Source organism: Coloeus monedula (genome assembly GCF_965178545.1).
Source record: "Coloeus monedula genome assembly, chromosome: 2".
In the NCBI taxonomy this organism is placed as follows: domain Eukaryota; kingdom Metazoa; phylum Chordata; class Aves; order Passeriformes; family Corvidae; genus Coloeus; species Coloeus monedula.
The window spans coordinates 77410485-77436295 of NC_138782.1; the positions used below are offsets into that span (position 1 = coordinate 77410485).

At 35.5% G+C, this 25811-nt stretch overlaps 1 protein-coding gene across 1 annotated transcript in view; it reads right to left on the reverse strand.

Moving 5' to 3' along the window:
• Window positions 1–25811, reverse strand: part of GRIK2 (glutamate ionotropic receptor kainate type subunit 2) — a gene marked incomplete at both ends in the record, with an annotated part of 355572 nt that overhangs the window by 165387 nt on the left and 164374 nt on the right. The window contains 2 exons of the mRNA XM_082276818.1: window positions 2316–2423; window positions 3664–3807. Coding sequence (XP_082132944.1) covers window positions 2316–2423; window positions 3664–3807 — 252 coding nt within the window. The remainder of the gene's footprint in view (window positions 1–2315; window positions 2424–3663; window positions 3808–25811) is intronic.

Below are 25811 nucleotides of genomic sequence, written 5' to 3' on the forward strand. Positions count from 1 at the left end.
TTCTCATCTCCCCACCTTTTCTCATCCCACTTGGATGTACAGAAGAAAAGGAAAAAAAGACTGTTCAGGAACTCTAGCAACATAGACAGAGATGTCTGACAAGATGGTTTGGAAAGACCATTGAAAACATACAAGATAAGGACAAAGATGTGAAAAGGCTACTGAAGGAAGAAGAAAATAGAGAGAAAGGGCATGGAGAGAGATTAATAGGTACAGGGGAGAAGGATTAGATGGAAAGGGAAACAGGCAGGGAGGATCTGGAGGGAGAGACTAAGGACTGGTAGAGGAAGAAACGAAAGGAGGGAGTAGCAGGAAGCAGGAGAGAAAGAGTGTGATATAGAGAGATGCAGTGCACATGTGGAGGGAGGTAGGGGACTGAGAGAAGGGTGATTCATCACACTGTTAACAGAATTCTGTCTTGGAGGAAAAAAACCCAACTTTGAGACAGTTCTTTTAAATAAAAGAGCTGGCTAAAATGTGCTCTTTCTACTAGGAAGTGTCCTGCTCCAGAATTTAATCATTCACTCTGAATTCAAGATGAATAAGGTTTGCATTCTTTCAGAAAAATGAAGTTTTGTTCAAAGAGAAACATTTATCCATTGGCACTGATTTATCTTTCTCAGTAAAGTACACCACACGTTCCATATATTTAGTAAGCAATTCAATAAAATGTGCATACACTTGAATTTTCCTTTTCCTAATCTCATCTCCTTACACCCCAGAGAAACTGCTCTGGTTTTGCTCATATATAGTAACTGATTCTTACTGCTCATTCCAAAGATTGACTGCACTTTTTGGTGAAAAATAATATTAGCGCTTCCATTTGTCATATGACCAAAATAAACCATGAAGGTATCAAAAATATCTTCCTTTTCTATGAAAATCTTTATATACAGCTCAAGCACATGGTGGTTGTTTTTAAACATCCATATGCTTCAACAACTATTTCTGTTGTCTCTTACTTAACTTTCAATATAACTGTTTCCCAAGTTCCTTTTTTCTATTATGTGTTCTAGAGTACTACTGTATTTCCTGTTGAATTTTATTGTCTTCCATATTTCTCTGTAGACCTTTCTTGTTTTATCTCTATATTTTCACTGATGTATATATCTCCTAGCATACTGTCAATGGAGACAATGTCAATTTTATTTTCCAGAAATCTCATGTTGCTTTGTGATTCCCAAATCCCACCTAATGTTCCTAAAGCCATCTTAAATTACAAAGACTTCCTTTCCTCATTTTCATCAGTAGTCACTTACATTCAGACTCTTCAGCTACTGCTGACTTATTTAGCTATACCATGACATCAATTCTTCCATTTCTGTTTCCAGTAAGGAAGACAGGTTGCACTGTACCTATTCTTTTTGTCCACAATATTAATTTGCTTTTCAAGTCTAATCACTACTATATACTCTTTTTCCCCCTTAGGTTTCCAGAGCTCACTTCATGGGAAATTTCATAGGAGAAATCCACTGTCAGTGTTTTGCTGAGCATTTTAAAATATAGTTTAGTTCTTGAATCACAGGTTTTCCACTGGACAACAAAAATCTTATTACCTATGTAAGTGTGTCAAGACAAGCTCACGGTTTCTGAACTTTTACAAATCTTCCCAGTAAGAAATATATTCCAATATTCCAAAGCTGAATGAGAAGAAGTCTTGGAGAAATATGTTGCTTATACTAGCTTCTCCATTCAGTGATTTACAGAAGAAAGGAAATGCAACTCTGAAGTATGGTCCCTTCCCTTAATTTCTGTTTTTATTTGTGCCCACAACTATCACCTTGGGACAACAGCTGATAGAACTTTATCTGAAGATGAAGGAAAACATAGTTCTTACAGAACACTGAACACCAGATCTAAATGCAAACTACAAGGCAAGTTGCAAAACCTTTGCCTGCTGATCACAACAATGAGACACTGTAGCTTCCTGCAATAATCTCTTCATGGTAAGGTGGCTGGAGAGAAGATGATCTGATTTCAGATTGTGATGGGGTAATATAGGCAGGCAAAATATCTGTACATGCCTCCCAAGGTCTTAAGTTCAAATATAGAAAATATTAAGCTACATGGAAAGAGCATTTCCCAATTCTTTGGTCTCTCACTCCACCTCTGTACAAGAAACATTAATGTCAGAATACAGCTAAACCTGTCAGGATACCAAATCTTAACTTTTTAGTACCATTTATAGAGATACTGAGTTGAGAGCAGGTACTCTGTTTTACGTAACACATGAAGTACTATTGTAAATGTTTTTAAGGAGTAAGTTTTTGTTTGGTTTTGTTTCACACCTCCTTGGAGACAAATGTCTTACACACCTTTTCAAGACCTTCTTCCTTGAGGCTGATGACATCCAAATCAAAATCTGTCCTTAAGCCATTGGTTTTGTTGAAAGTTATTCTGCCTGTGAGGCCTTCCCAGTGGGCCTATGGAGAAAGAAAAAACAATTTCTATAAATAAGTACCTCTTCCTTTTTTGTATTCCCAAAAAGGACAAACTTTACACCTGCCAAAGTAGGATCATTAATTATTCATTTCACGTAAATAATTTACCTTGTGGCTGATTTTTTGTTTTAAATATTTTGTATTTAATTTTTCCTAATGAAATCAAATATTCCTTCAGTCTTTATAGGCATTTTTTTAAACTTTCCATGCCAGGCAATAGACTCTTCTACTGAATGAGATAAAAGGCTGTTTTGTTTTCATTCCTCTATTATTCATGCATGATTTTCCACTTCTGCTTCCCTACATACCTCCCCCTCCCCAACCCTCAAGTTTCTCTGTTTCATTAATGCTGGACCTCGTTTCTTTCTCAGGAAATTTCATTCAAATAAAGTCTTACTTTTGCAAGATGCTGATTCCCCTGAAACCACATTGAGACAGCAAAATTTGAGGTCAGTGAGCCAGCCTTCCTGAGCTTTTTCCTCACTTTTAATAAAGTGCAATAGCCTCATTTTTTTATAACTGAAAATCTACCCTTGTTCTGAAACAATACAAAGGCGGAAAGGAAATGTGGGAAATAAAATTATCATCCTAGAAGGAACCAATATTGAAAAAAAAAAATACGTTCCATTGCAAATAATTCTCCTCATCATAATATTTTGCATGTCTAGATTGAGAAACACTGCATTAGGAGATACAGTATGAGAGACTTGAATAGTCTACACAGTTCACCTTTAGCACCTTTAATCTCCTAGGTTTACTATCACTATCAGTATCTAAAGAGCATCTTGGAGAATCAAGGAGATGTATAGTAGTTCAGCATAGAAAATGAAAAAAAAATTTAAACCAGGAAGTAGAATTTATTCCTGGCCCCTGTGAACTTATGCCAGTATTTAGTCACTGAACTTCTCTCAATCAGTCTACAGTTGAGAGTTTTAGGTGTTTAAGTTTTTATGCCACAAATGCTCCACACAGACTCAATTACCTACAAACATAAGTTTTATTTTAAATGCAGTTATTTCACCCTTTCATATTTTTTTTGTTCCAAGTAATACTCCAGGAAAACCCACTTTCAAATAAAAATGCCGCCTTGCTTGTTAAACTCTTTATACATAAGAAATTACCATCTACTGAAAAAAAAGAAACAAAGCAGAGTGAAAGCAAAAGGAAATGGGAATTGGGAGAAAAGAAAGCAGGGTAGCAGGATCCTTTATTAGTGACTCACCTCCTTAATGAGACTCATAAAGCGGGTCCCAAAGCGCCATGGTTTATGGCGGTTGCACTGTAGTGAACTGACCGTCATCTGTGGGAACTGCTGGACAGCCACGGACACCACATGAACTGCATCATACATTAGTGCTGCATCCGTCTGAAATGAGAACATCAGAGCCATGAGAACCAAGCAAACACAGGAGACAGGCCAGCAGAGAGAGAAAGAAACAACAAATTAGCACTGCTCATTAAGCTAAAGGGAAAAATGGTCCAACTGCTTGTGCAGCACTGTAAAATATAGCCTTTTTGCCAAGTCCTACAAGACTTATGTCAAGATCTTCAGTCATTCTCAGCTTTTCTCTTCTTAATGCTGTAAAAAGGACTCAAATAGCTACTTTTCAGGATCATGGGAGTACACTGGTATCTGATGACTCATGTTACTTTAAAAAGAAGTGCGTTAGAGAGCTATATAAATCACTGTGTGCATGGTTGATTTAAGCTGGTTATTTTCATGAGTGATGGGAAAGAAAAAAAGAAACAAGCTGACGAAACCTTAGCTATAAAGGAAAGTGTACAGGTTCAGGAAGTAATGGGGGTTTTTTTGAAATTACAGACAAGATACCATCCCAACGGTACCCAATTGATTTATTATTAACTTTTGAATGTGCATCAGTTCAAATCCCTATGGCAGAACTAATCAGTATCTTCAATAAATCAGAGGTATATTAGAATTACATCAAAATGCACTATTAATTTTAATAGTTTTCATGTCCCATCCTAAATAAATAGGCTTAGATGTAGTGTGTGCTAAGTGATGCTGTATTAGCACAGGACAGAGACAGCCTCTCTGTACACATTGTCATGCTGTACAAGAACGTGACATCTCTCTGCTCTTCTCTTTGACAAACAGAGGCAAGCCTCGGAACCAAAGGCACAAGAGGACCTTAGATTCAGCTGGTGGAAATCAGTGCTATGCCATCTGCTCAGCATACCTTAGAGAAAAAGGACCTATTTCCCCTTCTCATTCACGTAATTAGTGAGCTGTGAAATTAGTTCTTTAATGGATAGGAAACCTGGAGATTATTGCACTTGTCACAATACAATACAATGCAATACAAAATGAGCTTATATAGTGCCTTTCATGCAAAGGCATCCCAAGGCTCTTTACAATAAAACTAAAAATAAAAATGCAAAAATATTCTACCATTATAGCCCATAAGCTACTGTTAAAGAGAAAAATATATGCTCACATTTAAATGGCTCTCCCAGGGAGAGATTTCAAAATTCAAACAGAAATAAATCCTAATTTTTAAATAGCCAGTATAATAGGTTTCAATGATCTCAGACTCCAAGCAGTTTATGCAGGGGCTCTAAATCAGTCAGAAAATATTTTTGCTGCCAAATTGTTCATTATCTTCAAGGCATTAAAATGCTTTTAAGGCAAGCTGATATTTGACAAGGAGGCAGTGAAACACCAAAAAGTTGGAATGACATGCTGAGTAAGCGTCATGCAAAGTTTAATATTCTAGAAGCAAGACTTGGCAGTAGTTGAAGTCTAGACAACAGCTTTTTAAATAAACTACACGATAAGTACAACACATAAATCTGGCTCAGAAATGCAAACTGTTTTTTAAATCAGTTTTACTTCTAAAACTGCAGTCCTTGTACCAATGAAGGAAAATTGAAATTGCTATGAGACTTTAGCAAAAAAAGCCCACAAAGAAGCAATCAGAATTTCAATACCAGCACCAACTGATTAATTAGATGCAAATTTGGAAGTAGAACTGCTAAGATTCGTCAGAAGGAATCAAATGGACATTATGCCAGATGCAGAACAACGTAGCTTTCTGTCAAATTCTATAAGCTACCAGGGTGGAAGCCTGTAGGATGACAAAAACACCCAAAGATGTCAAAGGCACATGATAAGCTCTGGTAGATATATATGGTGAGGCACTGGAACAGGTTCCTCAGAGATGTTGTGGATGCTCCCATAGCTGGAAGTGTTCAAGGCCGGTTTGAATGGAGCTCTGAGCAACCTGGTCCATGGCAGGCAGGGCTGGGACTAGATAATCTTTAAGGTTCATTCCAACTCCTTAACATTCTATGATTCTATGATTCTGAAAACATGTTGTCAAAATCTATTTCCTCATCAAAGACAAAGCAAATGAGGAAGAAAATGCAATAGTGTCATATCCATAACTCAGTAGACAAGCCCTGTCCTATCAGATGGATAAACCTGAATCTGCATCTACCAGTTACTACAGTCATTAATGTCAAGTTACAAACACATCATAAAATAAGTATATCTAGATTTTCATGCAAAGACAAATATGTTGCTAAAATTCTTTAAAAAAGCCTGAACAGTTCTTTAAATGTTCTAGAAGAAAATGTCCTATGCAAACTAAAAGTAAAAAATTAACCTTGATACGTAGTATTCTTATTCTCTACTTAGTTTTGTATTAAACTGAATTGGATCATTAAAAATTTCAATGGAAGATATTGTACAGTTCATTTAATGCATAGCATGAGACAAGCTTATTCTGATGATTAGTAAAGTATGCATATACTTCACTACATTTTAGTTCTTATGTTATCTTTACCTGTATATTATCTGAATAATAGTAATACAGTAAGTAGAAGAGCTTATAATTTTCATATGCAGCTCATTTTTCTCAAGATCATCTTTGTCTTCCTACCTAGTCAGTCAACCTTTATGCTTGTGAGATAAATCCAACTACATTTTAAAGGTCAAACTGTTTATAGGGTTTTGCTTAGTGTCTGATGGTCACTAATGTATTCTGAAAAATTTTGTGCATTAATTAAAATGATGCTTAAGTTCTTTCAAGTATGACTTCCTTAGCTGCATCAAGAATGCAATGAAACTGCAAATGCTCACAAATGTATACCTGCATTTGTTTCCTAGGTGACCATGACAAAATTATTCAATAAATGCATAGAAGTGAAACACTTTCACTTTTTATTAACAAAGTCCTTGAAAAGGTATGAACACATTAAAAGAAAATTATATCAAGTCTTTAATCCATTGTGAAACTTATTTCATCATGTACATTTGTTACTGACTGGATTTCAGACCATAGTATCATTGGAAATAATTCAGACAGACTGTGGTCACTGGTTTAAGTGTTAACATGCCCGTTTCATACTGCAACAAGTTCTTCTTGCTAAGCTTGTATTTATTATTCTATTTATTTAAGTCTTCCAAGAGTTTAGAACAGAATGAGAATGTTGCATTCCTACTTGGCAAAAGGAGTGTAAATACACAAGGCGGGGCACGTTCAATAAGGAATGAATTTTCCATTGGCCTTTATAAATTGTATTTTATTTCTTACACAACAGTAATAGATAGAACACTGGATGCAAACTCAGGTTGTTGGATTTGGGTTTTTTTATATATCCAGTCTGTCTGTAGTCAGGTTTATGAAGGACAGAGATGATGTAGTACAATTTGGAGAGTAAGAACAGAAGCTGTTTTACTTTAATCTAACAGCCTGAGCAAGTAGTAGATACTGGAGGTATAAGGAACAGGATATCTTAACCAAATCTCCTTCCTCCCCAGCATAACTATTTTAGGGAAAAGGAACATTATTTTGGCGTCACTGCACCATAAGGATTTACAGTGGAATACTTACTCATTTCAAAACTATCAAATGTCCTATAATCTCCTTAGCCTGCTAAGCAGTACTCCTCCTTTGATAATTACTTATTCTTCTCTTTTATATTTAGTGACAATTTAACACACATAATTATTAGTTAGAAGACCTTTAATAAATGGCATATTTCATAAACAAACAAAACACTTCCATTTTTTGTTCTACAACCTGCCTTTCATTTTTCCCCATATTACTCTTATATTTTAGGTTATTTCCATTGTGAGTACAGTGAACAGATGTATGCCTCTTTCTAGGTTCGTTTTTTTTATTATTATCACTATTTTCCTTTGAAGACTGATTTTCTTATAGAAGCTGCCTCTTCTTCCTTTCTTTTGAACAACTTAAAAAAAAATGATGTAAGAAAAGTCTGATGACACTTCAAGAAGTGAAGACTACCTACAGTTCAGGAGAGGTGTCATTACTGGCACTATTACTTTCCTTAAAGTTTTTTCTGTTTGATAAAAAATTTTAAAGTTGAGTTTAAAAATTACTGGATATAAACTACAGAAACCATGATAGGTTACATATAAAAGTAAGCTAGGATTTACTTATAAGACTCTGTAGTTTCTTTATTATAGATTCTACTATTGCTTGATTTTAAGGGCTAGATCTTGAATTATGTTAGGACAATGTGATTTTAACCCACAAAACTGAGTAACTAGTAACATAAGAACATTTTCCCCCGAAGTCTCATATAACATGGTGCCAATAATGCTAACATTACCCTACTCAAGTCACTACATATGCTTGATCAGCTACCTCCAAACTATACTTTCAAATCTGCCCTAAAAAGAGATTTTTCAAGAAGGTCCAGAACAAGAGGGTAATTTTTCTTTGTCTTTCCCAGGTGTGCTAAAGAGCATAGAAAGCAAGCATGGATAAAAAATATTACAAAACAAACAAAAAAGCCCTTATAAACCCAATAGGAGCCATTTTATATTACAGATAGGGGCTTAAATTGTATTAGAATGAAATATCTTTAACAACCATTAGAAGAACTTCTGCACAAGCCCATCAACAAAAGACATTTCTGTTCGATGATGCCTGACAAATGCAGCATTATGCACACAAATTCCAGGGACCCAACACACTACTACTACTCACAGAAAGCTCTCCCACACTCAAGGCAATTATAACAAGTGAATGAAATTAAGAAGAAATGGCTTGCAAAACTAGTTCCTCCCCTCCTCAGCTAATAAAGTCTATTGCCCCTGAAATCATTTCACTTAATTCTCACTTGCTAACACATCCCACAAAACCATTTTGCTAAGTGAGATTTAATAAATCTCTCAGCCTGGGATTAAATTTTACTGTTTTATGAACTGTTAAATTGCATTGTATGCTTACTAATGCTCATGTTTTCTTACTTCTTGACACATTCCTAACTCCACTCTGGGGTGCAATTAAGAAAAGAGTACAGATATATTTTTTGACCCTCAAAAATGCATTCCAATAGGGAATAAGATACGAGCACCAGTAAGCTATAAATAATGTTCATCTAACTTTTTTAAAAATCAGTTAGGTTTTTTCTTCAAAATACACTAGTATTTTAAATAAGATATAGCTGCTTAAATTCTTTTTCTAACATTTAGTGGTCTAGTGAATTTTGACAGGGGCTTGGTTTACAGATATGTGTAGGCAATTTTAAGTAAAGACAAAACAAATGCAAATTATTTTCTCCCTCCTCAAAGTACTTGTTTTAACATCCAAACAAAGCAAATAGTTTCTTTCATATATTATCAAATAAGACTTTACACTAACAAAAATTCTTTTGATTTGTTTTTAATCTAGAAAAAATGAACCAGAGATGTAAATTTATATTTTAAATTGTAATTTTTTTCTTACACAAAAAGACAAAAGAAAATAAAGGATTTCCTCTTTTGCTTCAATGCCTCCTAGTTTGATCTCCAATTCGAAGCAAAATAGCAAAGTAGAACATGAAACAATGACAAATTTTTACAAAATGCCAAGAGAAAAAAGAAATAGGAAAAGCACTCCAAATTACACTGATATGGTTGCCACACTTCTTGTCATTATATAGGAAAGAATATGCATTCTTTTATTGACAGAATAAACACGTATTCCCTGGTATAAAATTTTGAAGTGGTAGAACCTTTTATATCTCTCAGAACATTCTTAATAATGGTATTTGGTAGAATATTTACAGTGTTAAGGACCTGAAAGTATATGAAAATGAATTAGGTGGATAGCCATTTATTGCAGCTTGATTTTAACTTATTGCAGGTGAAACTTTCAGATAACTTGAAATTTTGTCAGAAATGGACACAGGAAATCTATTTAGCAGGTAGTTTAAACACAAGTTTCCCTGAAATGAGAACAGCGGCAGTATTTCTCCCATCTGCTTGACCTTTGATTGAAGATCTGAATTCCATTTTAGCAAATAAAATGTTAAAGATTTAGAATACAACCTGAAGTGAATAAGAAAATTTTGAATTTTTTTTTTCTGAAGAGGACACTTTGTCATTCTTAAGCAAGACCTTAAATCTTAATTATGAGAGGAAAATTTAATTTAAAGATATAAGTAGTGTTAAGGAAACTTCCCTGTCTGACCATCCAGGAGCCACTCTAGCAGTCACAGTCACACCACCTGAGCTGGGACAGAAGACCCTCTGCAGCCACACCCCCCCCATTCACACAGTCAGACCAGGTTTTCTCATCAGCTCAACTCCAGCTTTCCCACAGCAGAGTCTCAGACATCCTTATCCCTTAAATAATTTAATCACGGTGTAATAATTAAATAAAATAAAAAAAAAAAAAACAGCTCAAGCTGGTGCCTGCAAGCAGGGACCCAGGACAAAGGAATCCCTGGGCTTATATGTCCTCACAGTCTAAATGCTGGAAAGTCTTGGGATCATCAGCTCCTGCTGTGTCTCCCAGTGTGAGGAGATTGACAGCTGGACTAACAAACCCTTAGAATTAGACGTGAAACTAGTCAGAATTTACCCGTGAGAATATTGCAGTGAAATTTTGCAACTTTAGTAAAACCGACAGAGAAGGCCAAGAAGATAATTAATAAGAGAAGATGTTCTGGACACGAGGGGAGGATGTTCTTGTTATGGGACATTGAGAGTGTACAAGGAAGAACTTGTGGATAATATGTAGCAGCTATACTTTTGCTTGTATAGCTGATTGTTTACTGCCTGAATGGTCATTGTTTGTTAGACAGCCTTGTCATTGTTTGCTAAGCAGCCAATCTTAAATTAGGCCACAGCCACTGTGAACAAGTATAAGAATAGCAGTAGAGAAAATAAAAAAATCTTTCTACCTTTCTCAACTATGGATTATGACTAGTGTGGCTTTTATGTCCTCCTCAATTACAGCCACACCAGCGTCCAGTCACCTGGCCGGGCCACAGGTCCCCATGTCCTTTGTTATGCAAAGGACTGGCAGTTCCAGGCCTCTTGCCTAGGACTCCTGGCCAGCCAGAGCTCAACCTGCAGCTCTCACATGGAGCTACCTGCACTGAATGTATTTCTCAACAGTAGGAAGAAATTGAGAATATTTAGAAATGCATCTTTGGAGGCTTCAATGTCTGACTTTGATTGCATGACAGTCTGGTTTCAAAGCCAGTTTCTCTACCCACTAGCATGGTTTCCTATTCTGATAGTAGGTTAAGTTGTGCCTGATTTCCTGGACTTCCTTATCAACTTCTCATTCTCACTTATTTTAAAATCAACCACTTATTTGACAAGTTATATGTCATTACCTTGTACAAGTGTTCAGGGTGGTTGTATCTTTCCAATCACAGAAAGAGGAAAAAGCCCTCAATATAAATCATTCAGCCTATATGGTCATCCGCACTTATCGGGAATAATGGAATAAGTACTAACAGCATGGGAGAAGAAAAAAGTAAAAAAATATATATTTATAATTATATTTTTTTGAAATGTATTTCTTACATATTCTATTTTCTGTGATTTCACAGGATCCTGTAATGTCTCATCATGTCATAAACTCTACTAATCCAAGAATAAAATTATCTTCATTGTATTTCTTGCAATAGCAAAAGTCAACTGACAGCATAATCCTTTGCAGAATGTGCTTATAATATACAATTAAGAATGTTATGATATTTTTATTTAAGTTCTACAGTTTTATATATGTATAGGTTTACACATATCCTTAAAAAAAAAAATGTTCATATTTCCAGGTGAAAGATATTTGAAGTACTTTCTCAACCTTCCTTCTGAACTTTAGAAATTATGGTATATGCTATAATATTTTTTGCAATAAAATACCTCATCATACTCTTATGCACCTTAGGGACAGATAGCAAAAACCTAATTACAAGGAACAATGGGTCATTATTTGGTCTTTGGTAGTCTATTTCCTTTCATCTGTTCTCAAGTTCAAAAAATCAATATGATTGTGATCACTGCAACTCCATCAACCACATCCACAATAAAGACCTGACTGCTACTGTCATAATGGCTCAGCATTCAAGACTTATCACAGCACATGAAAAGTCCTTCTGCATGAGCAATTCATAAGTAATTACAGAAAGATCCTACTCAGCATACACAGTGAATACTTTTGAACCCGCATGCAACAAGAAAATACACCTGGGAATGCAAATGAGAGGCATAAAGCTGGTATAATCCAGAGATTAAATGTAAATCTGATCCTAAATAGAGGGAAAACCCCACATTCTAAAGAATGAATCTCTAAATAGCCTATTTTTCTATTTTCCTGTAAAAATTGTACAATGTTTGTGGATTTCAGAGTTTTCACATATTCAAATTTTGCAGGTAAAATGACAAAAATAAATGTATATTGATGATTTTGAAATGTAGATAGAAGAGTTATGAGCATTAATAATAAATGTTTTTCTCTTGTTTTAAATTTCTCTGCTCTTAGAAAGGACTAATGACGCAGACTTTAATATCTTCAGCAAAAAAGATGATTACAGATTATATGTACAGCATTGCAAAGTTCATGTTTGCAGAAGAAAACAAAATGTTAAGCGGTATAAAACATAACTAATCCATGAAACATTATGTATTTATTTCAAAATAGAATTCTGCTTTATGTCAACCTTCTCTAATTCTTTTATTAATTTATGTCCTATGGCTCTGTTCTAAATAAATAATTTTTTTTTCTTTTGAACTAACACCTCATTAAAGTCAGTAATATCTAAAGAAAAAGGTATTAAAAGACACGCTGCTGGCCTGCAACTTAGAAAATCAATCTTTTTTTAGATTTTAAAAGTAGGTATTTTATGTGGGGATTTTTTTGTCTTTGAGATTGTTTTGAGGTTTGGAGCTTTTTGGGGTTGTTCTGCTTTGTTTGAGAAGCATATCTATTTTTTAGATTTTTTTGTCATAAATCTCTGATCAACTTGTATGCTAGATAGTCTAGATATAATACAGAAAATCAAATTGACCTTGCAATATTATTTTTTTTCTTTGCCATTGTGCCTCCACCAACTGCCTTTCGCTGTATAATTACTTTTTCACTTCAATGAAGTTCTCCATTAATTAATATTTATTTCAGAAAAAAAACCCTTTTTATCATGTTATGATGCTAGTTCTAATAATCAGATTCTCATAAATTGTTGATTCCAGCATCACAGAGTAGACACGGAATTAAATACATTGACATATTTGCATTAGACACATTTTGTTTTGATTAAAATCTGCTTACAGTAAGTTAATTTATTCACTGATTGAAAAGCTCCTTTCTGATTTGTGACACTACTTTTCTGGGCTATCTTCTAAAACTGCCCTCATAAAACCAGCTTTCATTGGATATTATTCTAATATACTAGCTCACAAAAATTTACCTAATTTAAGAACAGCTTCAAATTGTGATGGTTCAGGAAAAGCTGAGTAACTTTTAATGGGATCCTCAATGGCTAATGAAGACAGGTACCTTGACACTGAAAGCTTATTGGAAATTTTAGGTACTTTGATATCCTTGCATAGCAAGTTCAAAACATTAAAAGTACATTAAAAATAGGGCTACAAATAAACAAAGTAAGATAAAGAAAAATTGTATGTGTGGGTTTTATGTATACAAAATTTCCAAAACTGATAATTTACTTGTAGAAATTCAGTGCTAGAAGGAATACAGGCTTATTAATCAGAGCAGCTCAAACTGCTATTGCTATTATGTTAGACATAGACACTCTTCTGGTGAATATAAGAACCAACCACAATTTTTCTGGTGATCAGATTTTTTTAATATGTATTTGAATCTTGGTATGTTCAATAAAATTTGCAGCAATATACAGAATTCAAACTCACACAGAGATCCATCCTGAAAATTTTGGAAATCTCTCTAAGCACAGTCCACTTTCAATGGGATATTTCTATCATAAAGCCAACTGATAGTATATAATTTTCATAATTACTAAACCAAAAATAGGAACTAAAAACACTGAATATTCTTCCAGCTTTTTCAATACTCCATCAGGATTCCATCCATCAGGGTAACAGTCAAATTTCTTCACTGCATCTAAATCTACATTTAAAAATAAAAATGTGCCCAAGCTTATGCAGAAGTTTTAAGAATTTCTCTGCATGTCTGACTAATCTGGTGAGAATTTATTTTTCCTGAAACCTACATATACCTCTTAACTATGCTTAAGCAAGATTTAAAAACATATTTTTCATATATTTTATCTTATTTTTCAGAACATTGTACATGTCTGAAACTGCAGTCTGTAAGAAAGAAGAAAGAAGAGAAAGAAAATTGAGGAAATATAGAAGTATTTAGCCTCAGTGTCACAAGGATTTCTAGTTTTCTCATTCACACTCACAAAACAACTCTCCTAGCCAAATGGCCTTTGACAGATAAAGCAATATATTGGTCTTGTCTCTAAAACTAAATGGAAGAGATTATTGATCGGGTATGGAAAACTTACAGGAAATAATATAATATTTTTTTGACCCCTGGATAGGGAGTGAGCTCAAAATATAGTGTCACAAAATTAAAATCACAAAGGGTCACATTTCACCTAGATGCCCAATGTTATGGTCTTATCGAAACAGATTGTTTTGCAAAGAATCCTATACAGAAATAAACCCACTCAGGCTAAAAATTTTATCATCTTATTTTCTTCATCTCTTATTTCCTACAAAAAGTTTCATGGACAGTAGAATGATGCGTATTCATAGAATGAAAATTGTTTCTCCTGAAGTTGTTAATCTAAGATGTTAACTTCTGCCCTTGATAAAAAAATTCCAGATATCACAAAGTGCAGTAAATGTCACGGTTGTTTAGAAAAGCCTTTTCTGACTGGTCATGAATAGCTTGAGGCAGCAGGCAGCAAGAAATGATATCTGCAAGACAGTAGCTTCTTAATTTTAATGTAGTTATCTATTTCATCACATATTCTAGGGAAGGCCTGAGTAATCTAAAGCTCAAAAGGTAGATATTTCAAAGTCTCAAAATTATTAGCAGTTGATTTCTTCACAATTCTTAATCTAATATTTAATGAAAAGTGTAACAAAAAATTATCCAGTTATAAAAATCACAAAAAGTCTTTGAGTTTCAAGGAGGTACAACTATTTCCAATTTTTCACAAAGAAAGCAATGTAAGAGAATTATATCTGCAGAGACTTCTCTTACTGCATGAGACCTTTCTCAAAGACTGCATGAGTTCTTTATATTAAAATATCTGAGAAGAACCAGTCTATCCATACAGTGCAGTAATTTAAGAATCTCAATCTCACAGAGCTGTAGTTCACCAAAAACACTGACACAGGAACAGTGAAATTTGACACCAGAGCCATTAGTAGGACAAGGCTGCCAAAGCATAGGTAGGAAGCACTTTTTAATTACTTCTCAATTCTCGTAACTTCTTATTATATTTTCCATAGAACCGCTGACTTTCTAAATGATGTGGAACAGTTTTCCTCTTGCAAGTGTGCTTCCACAAGGAAGTTGATGTGTAAGAGTCTGCTTCCATAAACATGTAGCTAAATTAATTTGATTCAAAGCCAAATGCTTTTAACAGGCTTGTTTTGATATTTTAAACAAGTGTTAAAACGATATTATTTACTTTCCTTTATATGGATTTCTCTATGTCTATTTTTGCTTTAGTCTGCCACCAAAACAAAAACAACACTTGCCCACTCATTTCCCTCTCATTAAGATTTGTTCTCACAATAATTTTTGAAGGCTTCATTACTGTGAAATACTTGCCACAGATTTTAATTTTGAACAGCAGCAAGCTTTTGAAGTGACTCTCCTGATGTGTGACACCACAGAGCAGTGCTCTAGTGCACATCATGAAAAGGTCTCATAATGCATGAACGAGGCTCTCTTAAAATAAAATTCACTGAAAGATGTGATTGAGGGCTATACTTTATGTGCTCCATCTGCTAATTGGCTTTGTCCAAAGGAATGGACTAGCAAGGGACTGAAGCAAAGTAGCTGGAAATAGAAGAGTGTGAAATAAGATGTGTCAGGTTTTTGGCACCAAGAGCTTTGCTTTATGAGGTTGCCTCCAATGGGCCTTTTCTCTTGCTGTTGTAGCCATGCCATAGCTAAATTCCAGTGATCACTTGGGAAAATCTGGTGCCATTTTCAGGTTTATTCTCTTTTGTTATTATTCTGAAAATATTAGTCTTATCTTCACTCCATCTCTAAATCAAGTGTGCATATCCTGACCCTGTTTACTCAAAGCAAGAAAACAAACCTCTGATTTGAAACAAAGAAAGACTTTCTGCCCTGAAAGGATGGTGGCTACTCATTTAAAGTATGAGGAAATTAAAAATATGAAGCATTTTCATCTCTACAAATACGAAAAATGGAGAAGCAATGTGTATATGCAATTTATTTATAGTAGATAATAGCTTTTTATAGTGGTCAATATAAGGCTGGGTTGAAAGCCATTTGTCAGACTGTACAAAAGCAAAAGAATTGAAGATGGGAATGGTTGCCTTTGGCTCTGTTAAAAACCAGTTATCAGTCTTCATCTAAGTCTTCAAGGAGCTTCTCTGAAGTGAGCAATCGATACTGCATTGGCCACAATAGCTCATTTAATTATTTTCATCCTAAATATCCTGTCAGCAGGGGGAAGTCTTCCTGATTTTAATTAATTTTGAGACCATTGATTTTTTTGCCTTTTCCTTTCCTGTGGTTACACACACAGACACAAAGGCACAGACACACACTTTTAGCCTGCAGGCTATGTAAGATGTATGACAAGTCCTTGGTGAAAACCCTGCATATAACTCTAGTATACCTAGATGACATGCAGCTTTACTTTTAAGCTTTTAAATTTTTAACCTTCAACTGCTGCAAATGAGCCTCTGGCATCTAAATGTAGTTGGGCAAAACAGTAAATTGAAAAGCATGTTTGCTGAATAGCTTTCAATTAAAGAATCCTTAAATCAATAGGCAGTAAGGATATCACAGTCACAAGCCTGCTAAAAGTTACAGAGAATCACAGACAGAAAATGGAAGTCAGGGAACTGAAAATAGTAGTGGAAATCATGAACTTACATTATATTTGTAAATAAATAAAGATGTTGTATTGATGGATGTCATTAACACTCAAAATAAAAATGTTTTAGGCTCTAGAGTGCTGTGTCACATTTCCCCTATGTTAAATAGTAGAAACAAACAAGACAGAATGCAAGTCATTCAGAGCAGTCTTAAAATTTGTAAAAGACAAGCTCACAACAGAAGTTAAAGAAAAAAGGTCTAGTCTATATACCTTAAGAGAATAGTGCATCTTCTACATGAGAATGCTTGCTTCCCATTCTCAGAGAAAACTGTTAACCCTGTAAATCCCTACATTGTAAATTGGTGAGATGACTGCTCTCAGGGCCCCCAGCATAAGCCTGGGAATCAGGAAATGGCACTCAGATAGAAGTCCACTTTTTCCCTTAGAATAACATTAGTACTTCTGTCTAAAAAGTGATGACAATCAGGTAACAATATATTACTTTGAACCCAAAAAAAGGTTTAATTGCTACTTGGTCTATGTATAGAGCTACCTGTATTAGGGATACTCCTGCATAAGGAAACAGGCTTATTAAGAAAAAGGAAGTTTCCACTAAAAAAAAACACTCAAGTAAAAATATGAATAGCTGAAAAATTGTGTATCTGGTGTTGAAGAGATCAGATGGATTCATTTCAATTAAATGTATAGCTTGTAATCTCATTTGTGCCACTTCCACCTTTTCAGGAAAAAGAGAGGGAAAAAACCACCAATCTGTAGTAAATAAATTGGCAGCTATACTAATGGAGAATAATTAAAATCTACACGCATTCTAGAGTTCAAAACCTCTTCATTCCTAGCCCCACTGCCAGAGATGACATTTTATTAGTAGCTAATAATAAAGCAGTTATATATGATTATTCTCATTTAACATGGCATGGAATAATTGTGTAACTACTTACTTTTATAAAAAGAATATAATTTCATAAGATGCCAGTACATCAGAAACAAGGGGAAGTGACACATTCTGTTTTAATGCCACTGTAAAAGGGACAGAATTTTCTGGATCAACGAATGTCAGAAAAGATTCAGTATTGCAGAAGAGAAATTAAAGCAACATTAAAGGGATACATAATATCATTAATTATCCTGCTTCTAGTTGCAGTCTTGAAAAGTTATAAATGTTTTCCATCAACATTCTTAGCTTAGACCTTGGACAGTGTTTCCATGTGCAGCTCTCCATAACAAAATGGTTTTCTCCACTATCTTTCTCTGAAAATGATAAAAATTGCCTCTAGAATGAACCCAGTAATTTCTTTCTCAAATCCCATGAAGCTTAAATACATTTAGTTTAAATCTGAGAAGCAGGCAGTGTTAATTATTTTTTCTTTACAAATTAAAAAAAAAAAAAAAAAGAGCATTTAATATTATTTCAGTTGGTTAAAATCTGAACAAAATTAATAGATTAAAATACTGGTAAAATGTCATCACTATATTCTCCTTGGATGAGTTACTGCTGTCTAAATAGCTGTGTATTAAAATTCTGAGAAAGTCGCTTTCTCTGCCACAATCTATTAAGCAGTGTATAGCATTAACACAACTGAAAGAATTTGGAAAGTAGATGTTTGTTTGAAAAATGAAAGGTGGGAAAAATAAAACCAGGAAGCAGTTCTGTACTTCAGAGACAAATGCAGTTCCTCTCACAGATGTTCCTCAGGGAAATAAACAGCAGCAGCTAGGCCAAGTCAAGAAAGCTCCCTGAGAAGAAAAGCAAGATAGTAAAATACTCTACCCCATGCTCACCTTCCTCTGGGAACTGTTATCTTGCTCAAACAAATCCAACTCACTAAAACTGACAGTTGTGGACTGCTCTTATTCTTAAAGGATTAACATTAGGGAAAAAATATGAAGTCAAAGAATCTTTCAAGATGCAAGCTAACTGAGAGACTATCTAATCACTGCTGCTAAAGAAGGAAGTATTTGCTGAGACTCCAGTCTCTTTTTCTTGTGCATGACTGGCACAAGAGATCTGCTGAGAGACTGCTTTTTCAAGATGGTTTACATTCTTAAGAAGAAAAAAAATAGGAAACTGAGCCATCAAATTATCCTTAGAGAGTAGTAAATATAATAAAAAACCTCTTAAAGACTGAACACCTGTTTACATACACATTTATGAGCATTTCAGGGCTATTATATGGATGTACATAATATATGCAGCTTTATGTATGAATATTTTCAAAGTGTACTTCCTTTTAAAAATTTCATCCCAGTGAACTGTAGCTTTACAGAACAAATTGTTATAGAATTCATTCTTTACAGAACAAATTGTTATAGAATTCATTTCTATAACTTCAACCATCTAAAAACTACCAGAAGAGCCATGAATTAAAGACTGTGATTCATCTGGTTATCCTGAGCTTAGAGGAAGTCTAGACTTATAGCTTATGTTGTATACCCTACTTTGAGTAAAACTCTCTTGACAAATTTCAAGCACTTCAAACTATAAAAACCCAAGATCTGAATGGAAACTGTACGATGCAATTTCTATGAAACAAATCAAATTTTATTATATAATTATAATAAGCTCTAGTCCACCCAAGGTAAGTCCAAGGGAGTAAACTGTTTCATTGGAAAATACTGTACTTATTTTAGAAGTTAGACGGGATGCTTCACAGCTGTGGTGATCCACAAATATGGATTCCTGTCTCTGCTAAGCAAATTGCTCTCTAGACAAGCTGCAGCATTTCTGCTTCTAAAAGAGTTGAAAATATGTTGTTGCTTTATCTAAAGGGTATCTAAAGCAACAGATCAAAAATATCACAAAGATAGTATTGCAAACAAAGAGATTCTGAACACAATTCTAGTTTTCTTAATCCCATTCATTCTTTATTGTGAGAGGTGGGAAAGGGAATAGATGTCCCACATTTAGCATTTATCTGAAGTACTTGAATAATAAATAAAACATCTTATGTTAATTGTAGCAGACCAGACAGAACAGAAAACACACTTGTGCTTATTACTCTAATTCAAGCAGTAGAAGCAAAACATTTTTGTCTCAAAATTTTGTGTTTTCCTATTTAATTCAAGATTATGCAAAACAAAAAGAAGATGAAAAATACACCTTAAGAAATAAGGAAACTAATTAGAATTCTAAAACTGAAGATGCAAAGCCCATTGAGACCAGTCTATCTTTGCTTATAACCATTTTAATTTTTAATAGGAGTTAGACAGCAGGTAGTATTTCATAGTTTTAGCATGCACATTGACTGCCTCATCAGCCATAAACTCATAAACATTCCTTGCACCCATCTGAAATATGATAGCAAGAAGGTTTTACACATTTCCTAAATGTATTTTGCTGTCCTGACCTCCCTTATTCTGAACAATCAGCAGTTTAGATTGTTCCACTCCTGTAATTCAAAGCACTGCTCAGTATTTTGTTGAGAAATTTTAGCAATATTTCAAAATTAGCACCTGTACAGAAGCTTTTTTCCTTGGACATTCTTCCACATGTTTACTTAAGCTCAACTTCTTAACCCGTATCTGGAAGGGATTTTCCACTAGAATCACATTGAAACCTTATGTGACAGGCAACTTCCTCAGGAAATGTACACTGCACACGTTCACTGGTGCTAGAGATCTTTGAAACAACTGATTAAGATGCACAAAGGTCAAGTGCAAGAGAAAAAGCTTTTCTAGAAGAGGAGGATGGAGAATGAGAGTTCATTATCTCTGCTTGTAGTGCAAATGCACTTCTCTATCCAAGAACAATAGTACCCTGCCCCACTCTCCTCCCAACTGCTTTTACTTACTGAAACACTACTAAAATATTTAACCACTAAGGATTATAAGAGTAACAGGTGAAACATACGAGAAGTAAGGAACTCTATGAATAACAAATGGGTTCAAGCTATGCTAAGCAAAAAATGGGATATCGATACACACACAAATGGACAATAAATAAGATACAGAGCACAAGAAAAGAAAAAAGGACTCAATGAGATTATATTTTCTATTTATACTGGAAACCTTTCTTACCAATAGTGTTAAAAGAAAAGAGAAATGATCCGAAGGGTTAATCTAATCTTGCTACTTTACTAGTAGCTCCTCAGGGTGAGTGCAGCAGAGATGTTTATGTACCTAAATTTATTTCAGCTGCAAATCACAAATAAACTGGCAGAATAAATTATTATCAGATTAATGAAATTTCAAACTGAACAAAGTAGACAAACATGCAACACTTGTGAAATGTATACAGTGTGGTTTTTCTCTTATCAAGCTCACATATGAACAACACAGATATTAGCCACTGCAAAAAAAGACAAAAAATTAAGCCAATTTCAAGTTCTTCCAAAACAGATTACATAGAAGAAATTTGGTAAATCCAGATTACAAAGGGAAAAAGCTTGCACTTTTCTAATTAAATGCATAATCATAGCTGCAGATTCATGTTAGCAATGCTAAATGTCTTCTGTTTTAATGAGCCATTTGAAATGAAATGGTTGCCTGCAATTAGACATCTGCAGTCCAAGGACAGCAAGCCAAATGTGTAGTCTGTTTGCCAGAATTACAGTTGCATTCCTCAGCAGGACAATAAGGAGAATGGATAATTGTAATTATAACATATACATCCCTTAGTGTTCTGTGGTTGAAAGAGTGTGAACAACAAGGGCTCTTAATACATTTAATTGCTGGCTGCTAATAAAGGGTTGTCAAAAAAAAGAACCATTTTTAAAATGCATTCCAATTCCACTACGAATTACAAACCAAGGTCACTAACTACCCACCTGAGGAGTAATCTCCCAGAAAACTGTCTCTCAGACCTTGTAAATATCTAGTCACACAGGCCTGGTGTTCAGGAAATTGCAAGCTCATATAAAAACAAGTTGAAGAGATGGGAGACAACAGAGATATTATTCTAGAGGGTTTAGTACATGTTGCAAATGCTCTACTCAGATTCACTTTGCAAATATCTTTGCAAGCTTTTTTCATGAAAACTTGAATGAAGATCCTAAACACTTTTTAGATGTCTGTATTTCTGTCTCTTTCCTTATACACTTAACATACCTGAATATTTCAAGTATCAAATGTTTCCATTCCATTATAGGAATAAGAGAACAAATAAATTGAAATTTATCTATTCAAATTCAGGGCAGAAATCATAGCTGCATTTCTGAGAGAATGCTTCTCCCACTTTGCCAAATTACAAAAAAAAGAAAAATATAATTTAGTTACCTTCAGATTGTATCTTTCATTCAGTGCTGCTCAACTTTGCACTTTACTGTGATGATTCAAGAGTAAAGACCTTATTATTTCTTCTTTGTTATATATTCTGAACATGGATTGAAAATTCACTGTGATATAAGTTCTTCTGTAGCAAGCAGCCACCTGAACTGATCTATTCTGTGAAATCCCACTGATTTTTTAAAATACAATTCATTCATAGTATGACAAAATAAGTGAGAGCATTCTACAGAAATAAGAGTTCTTCCCAGCTTATACACAGGCTATCATGTTTAAGTTATTAGGTAAGACTTATTTAATGCATTGCTTTCCTCTGTTTTTATTTTCACCCATTCCTAGATGAGGCTGAAACTGAGATTTTACACTTCTTGAATCGAATAGATTCAATTTTCCAGATGTAACACTTGACTAATTCTTTGTATCCTCTAAAATGCTTCTCTCAGGTGAACCACCCAACTTGCTGAATTTCTATAATTTTAGAAACCATGGAAAAGATCTTTATTCTAATACTCAGTATTGTTACATTAAACCTTTAGGAACCCAGACCTCCAAATGGAGTCCACATGCCTTATGTAATTCCATAACTGGCGCACAGGACATTTCAGCACACAATTCATCTTAGCCAGCACTCTAATTCAGCTAGCCAGTAGCAACTGGTCAGCACAAAAATAAAATCTCTTTCTTTTTATGGACTTAAATATTTAACAAAGTGTGGAACCTCCACAACACAGGCACCTAAAGCCTGTGAACCTCTCCTCCTCCACAGGCCTCAGCCACTCATTTGTAAAGAGACAGACAACTCATTCCTTTTGAAAACTTTGCCTCCATTTTACCAGAATATAGAGAAAACTCACATTCTCCTTTGACTGGAAGATGGGAAGCCTGCTGGCGTATAACAAATTAGGTAAAAAATTACTAGGTATCTAGTTGTGGATGAAAAAAGAACAGTTATTAGACTTGTCTTCTAAAAGCTTAAAACCAAAGTTTGGTTTCCCAGTGCTATCTAGGAATGGTTGAGAAATTCATCCTTCTCTTGTCTGAGAACGACTGTCTTCAAAGCAGAAGAAGACAAATAAAAGATAAAGCAACACAGGAGAAAAAGGATTTAGTATTAGAAGATTCTGAACAGAAACAACTAACATTTTCTATGTCTTGCAATCTCCCCTTTTTCTGCTTTCTGTGGAGGGAAGAAAATATGAGAACATCAAGGTGCAAATAAAAATCTAACTGGGCTTAAAAATGCTAAATGTAAGACATTATCCTGGGCATACAACACACACAAAAAAAAAATTAATATTTGTGTAAATTTTAAGTTCTCCTTAAACCTGATGTTCAAAAAAGTTCTGCAAATTTCTGTATACTATTTATTACCTTCAGTGCCCTTATCAATTTTTCCAGTTAAAAACCTCTGGTCTTCCTTTGAAGATGCTTCAGTCATCACCATAAACCACCTGTGATTCTCACGCTGTCTACACAAGCAATTATAGATGTTTACACTCTATGCTGTCATACTTCATTCCTTATTTGTATGTTCCAATGAATGACACGTTTACTATCAGAACATGGCTCCAAGCAATTCATGAGGACATGATTCAGCTAGCTCTTTTTAAAACATAAAAAAAATGCATTACTTACAGAAGCCATCCCTGTTCATCACCTTTCACTAAACTTCTGGATTTTCACTGACATAATGCTACAAAGCAACCAACAGTTTTTTTCACACAGTTGTTCTTCATTTTCTATTAAAAGTACAGAGAAGCCAAGCAGAACTATATTTAATGAGGACTGGATCTTTTCTTTGGACGTTGTCATTATGAGGTGTTATTCAGTGTACAAAGTTATTTCTTTAATCTGCCCATAGAGTAGAAAAGCACTGTAATAAGTAAAGAAATTCTTTGCTTCATAGAATTACAAAATGGTTTGTGTTGGAAGAGACCTTAAAAATCCTCTACTTCCAAAACTCCCTGCCGTGGACAGGGACACCTTCCACTAGACGAGGTTGCTCAATGCCCCATCCAACCTGGCCTTGAACACTTCCAAGGATGGGGCAACTTCTCTGGGCATCCACAACTTCTCTGGGAAAACTGTCCCCTATTCTGTGAAAACTGGCCCTATGTCTCACAACCTCACAGTAAAGGATTTCTTCCTAATATCTAATTTAAACCTACTCTCAGCCTGAAGCCATTCCCCTTTATCCTATCACTGCATGCCCTTGTGCAAAGTCCCCATCTAGCTTTCTCCCTTCAGGTACTGAAAGGCTGTTCTAAGGTCACCCCGGAGCCTTCTCTTCACAACGTTGAATAGTCACAATTCTCTCAGCCTTTCCTTATATGAGAGGTGTTCTGTTTCTCTGATCATCTCTGTGGTCCTCCTCTGGACTTGCTCCAACTGGTCAATGTCCTTCCTGTTCTGGTGACACTAGAACTGGACCCCAGAACTCCAGGTGGGGGTCTCAGAAAAGATGCATAGAGAGGAAAAATCACCTCCCTCAACCTTCTGGTCACAATTCTTGTGATGCAGCTCAGGATATGATTGGCTTTCTGGGCTGCAAGTTCATATTTGATCTGGATCACCTGAATTGATGGGCCAAGGCCTATCGCATGAAGTTCAACAAGGCCAGGTGCTGGATCCCACACTTCGGTCACCACAGTGCCATGCAACACTACAAGCTGTGGGAAGAGTGGCTGGAAAACTGCCCAGTGGAAAAGGACATGGGATTGCTGGCCAACAGCTGCTCAGCATGAGCCAGCATGTGCCCAGGTGACCAAGAAGGCAAATGTCATCCTGTGCCAGCAGAAGTAGGTTATTGTCCCCCTGTTCTTGTCACTTGTGAGGCCACACCTCAGGTACTGTGTCCAATTCTGGGCCCCCCACCTCAAGAAAGACATTGAGCATGTCCAGAGAAGGATGATGAAACTGGTGAAAGGTCTAGAGAATGTGTGTTGTGAGGAGCAGCTGAAGGAGCTTGGGTTGTTTAGTCTGAAGAAAAGGAGGCTGAGGGAGACCTTATCTCTCTCTACAACTACCTGAAAATAGGTTGTAGCCAGATGGTTTTGTCCTCTTCTCCCAGGCAACCAGTGACAAGACAGGAGGAAATGACCTCAAACTTTGCAAGGGGAGGTTCAGGTGAGACATCAGGAAGAATTTCATCACTGAAAAGATTGGTTAAGCATTGGAATGGGCTGCCCAGAGAAGTGGTGGAGTCACCACACCTGGAGGTGTTCAAGAAATGAATGGACATGGCACTTAGTGCTAGGATTTAGTTGGAATGGTGGTGTTTGGTCAAAGATTAGACTCTATATCTTGGAGGTCTTTTCTATCCTTAATGATTCTATTGGCAGTCCATCTCCAGCCTCTCATCCACCAGCACCCCAAGTCCTTCTCAGCAGGGCTACTCTCAATCCCTTCATCCCCCAGCCTGTATTGATAGCAGAGTTGCCACCCACCCAGGTGCAGCACCTTGCACTTGGTGTTGTTAAATCCCATGAGATTCCCATGGGCCCATTTCTTGAGCTTTCCCAGGTCCCTCTGGATGGCAACCTGTGCCTCAGGTGTGTCAACTGCATCACTCAGTTCAGTGTCATCTGCAAATTTGCTGAGGCTGTACCGAAGAACACCACTTGCCATTGATGTCCTTTGGGGCTTTGGAAATTGACCTTTACCCTTTGGATGTGACCATCCAACCAACTCCTTATCCACCAAATCATCTATTCGTCAAATCCATCTCTCATTAATTTAGAGAAAAGGGTGTTGTGGGGGACTGTGTCAAGGGCATTACAGAAGTTGAGACAGAAGACATCTGTAGTGCTTCCCATGTCCACTGATGTATTT